This window comes from Silene latifolia, chromosome 1, assembly GCF_048544455.1.
Source record: "Silene latifolia isolate original U9 population chromosome 1, ASM4854445v1, whole genome shotgun sequence".
In the NCBI taxonomy this organism is placed as follows: domain Eukaryota; kingdom Viridiplantae; phylum Streptophyta; class Magnoliopsida; order Caryophyllales; family Caryophyllaceae; genus Silene; species Silene latifolia.
The window spans coordinates 64,466,786-64,468,791 of record NC_133526.1 but is presented as its reverse complement, the minus strand read 5'-3'; the positions used below and the strand labels follow the sequence as shown (position 1 = coordinate 64,468,791).

General features: G+C 37.9%; 1 protein-coding gene across 1 annotated transcript; it reads right to left on the bottom strand.

Annotated features, from left to right (window-relative positions):
- Positions 1-922: 922 nt before the first annotated feature.
- LOC141648228 (uncharacterized) lies at positions 923-1,645 on the bottom strand. Its single transcript, XM_074456743.1, has one exon. It carries the CDS (start codon positions 1,643-1,645, stop codon positions 923-925), a length of 723 nt encoding a protein of 240 aa, XP_074312844.1.
- Between the last annotated feature and the right edge of the window lie 361 nt (positions 1,646-2,006).

Sequence of the window (2,006 nt, the reverse complement as noted above, 5' to 3'; positions counted from 1 at the left end):
AGTAAAATATTACTTCCCACATGTATTCTTAAAATGAGACTTAAACATGTGATCATCATGATCGACAGTTGTGATCGCATTATTGTCGGAGGACACATATTCCAACAATAACACAAGTCATCACCATCTTAATAAATTTAGTAGGAAAATTCAAGGCGGTTAACATCTGAGATAAGAAAATCCATTCCACTGAGGCATATGCCTTCTTTAAATCTATCTTAATCAGACATCGAGGAGAAGCAGATTTTCTGTTCCATAGTCTAATTAAGTCTTAACAAATTAAAACATTTTCCACGATATTTCTCCCCTTGACAAATCCTCCCTGATTCTCACTCACTATCTCAGGTAGCACCCTACTCAACCTCTTACAAATGACCTTGGACAGAGTTTTATAAATAGTGTTGCAGCAGGCTATTGGTCGAAAATCTAGTACACTTGTAGGATTAGGTAACTTGGGAATAAGAGTAAGTGTAGTAGTATTCAACTGTTTAAGGACCTTACCTGTTATGAAGAAATCTTTAATAGCAGTCATGACTTCAGATCCTACAATCTCCCAAGAATCTTTAAAGAATTGACTGGAATACCTATCTGGTCCTGGTGATTTAGTAGAAGGGATGGAAAATAAGCACTCCTTAATCTCAGCTTCAATCACAGGAGCAAGCAATATAGTCCTGTGTGCCTCAGTAACCAACTGACCAGTTCTGATGGTTGGTATATCAACATTGTCAGTAGGCTGAGAAGTCCCCAAAAGACCCTTGTAATAATCCAAAAAAGCCTCCTCAATCCCAGAGCTAGTATTATGCCACTCACCAGCAGCATCTTTTATACTCATCACACTGTTATGAATCTGCCTTGCTCTAATCTGGCTATGAAAATATCTTGTGTTTTCATCTCCAAACTTAATCCACTCAATTTTTGCTTTCTAACTGAAGAAGCTATGCTGAAGTCTGCAGTGGCGTCTATATGAGGCAGCAGCTTCTCTTTCAGCAGCTAAGAGACTATGATCAGTAGGGTTTTGATGCATTTGAATTTTTAGTTCCTCCAAAAGTGCTTTAGCCACCCCCACTGATTTCTCAATATCAGAAAAACCATTTCTATTCAGCTGCTTCAAAGGATTCTTAAGAGCTTTCAATTTTGAGACAAGTTGATACATAAGAGTTCCTGCAACAGGTTGATGCCAGAAAGTTTGCACTACTGATTTAAAATCTGGGGACAAACTCCACATGTTATAATAATGAAATGTAGATTTTTTCTTCTCCCTAATGGTCCTTCTATGACACACACAAGGGTTATGATCAAATAATCCCTCAAGTAAGAAATGAGCATAAGAATCTGGGTAGAGATCAATGCACTCAGAGTTCACCATGAATCTATATAAGCTTAAGAAGCCCCTTGAAGAGGGTATTTGCTTATTATTCCATGTGTAAAAAGTTCCTTGCCCTTTGATGTCAACTGAGCCACAATATGCCACACAATCCCTAAACACAGCTATTTCAGCCCATTGAACCTCTCTACCTATTCTTTCATTAAAATTCAAGACACTGTTAAAATCCCCACACACACACCAGGGACCCTGATATTTAATCTTCATCTCTTTCAAATGTTTCCCAGAGAGCCAGTCTTTCCCCATCATCATTTGAGCCATATACCACAGAGAAGAGAAAACGGTTCCCAGATATAATTTCCAGAACTTGGGCAGTTATAACCTGATCATTCTTATGCAGAGGTGTAACCATAAACACTTGAGGATCCCAGATGATCCAAACTCTTCCTCCATGATGATATTCATTATTATTAACCCCTTTCCAATGATTCCCTAAATTACTTAAAACAGCATCAAAGTCCTGCTCCTTTATTTTAGTCTCAACTAAACCATAGAGGCCAACATTATTATGAAACAAAAACTTCTTAACATCTACTTTCTTATTGACCTCATTTATTCCTCTAACATTCCAACTCCCTCAACTATCCATTACCAACATTGGTCCCGGTTGTTTCGACTTTGG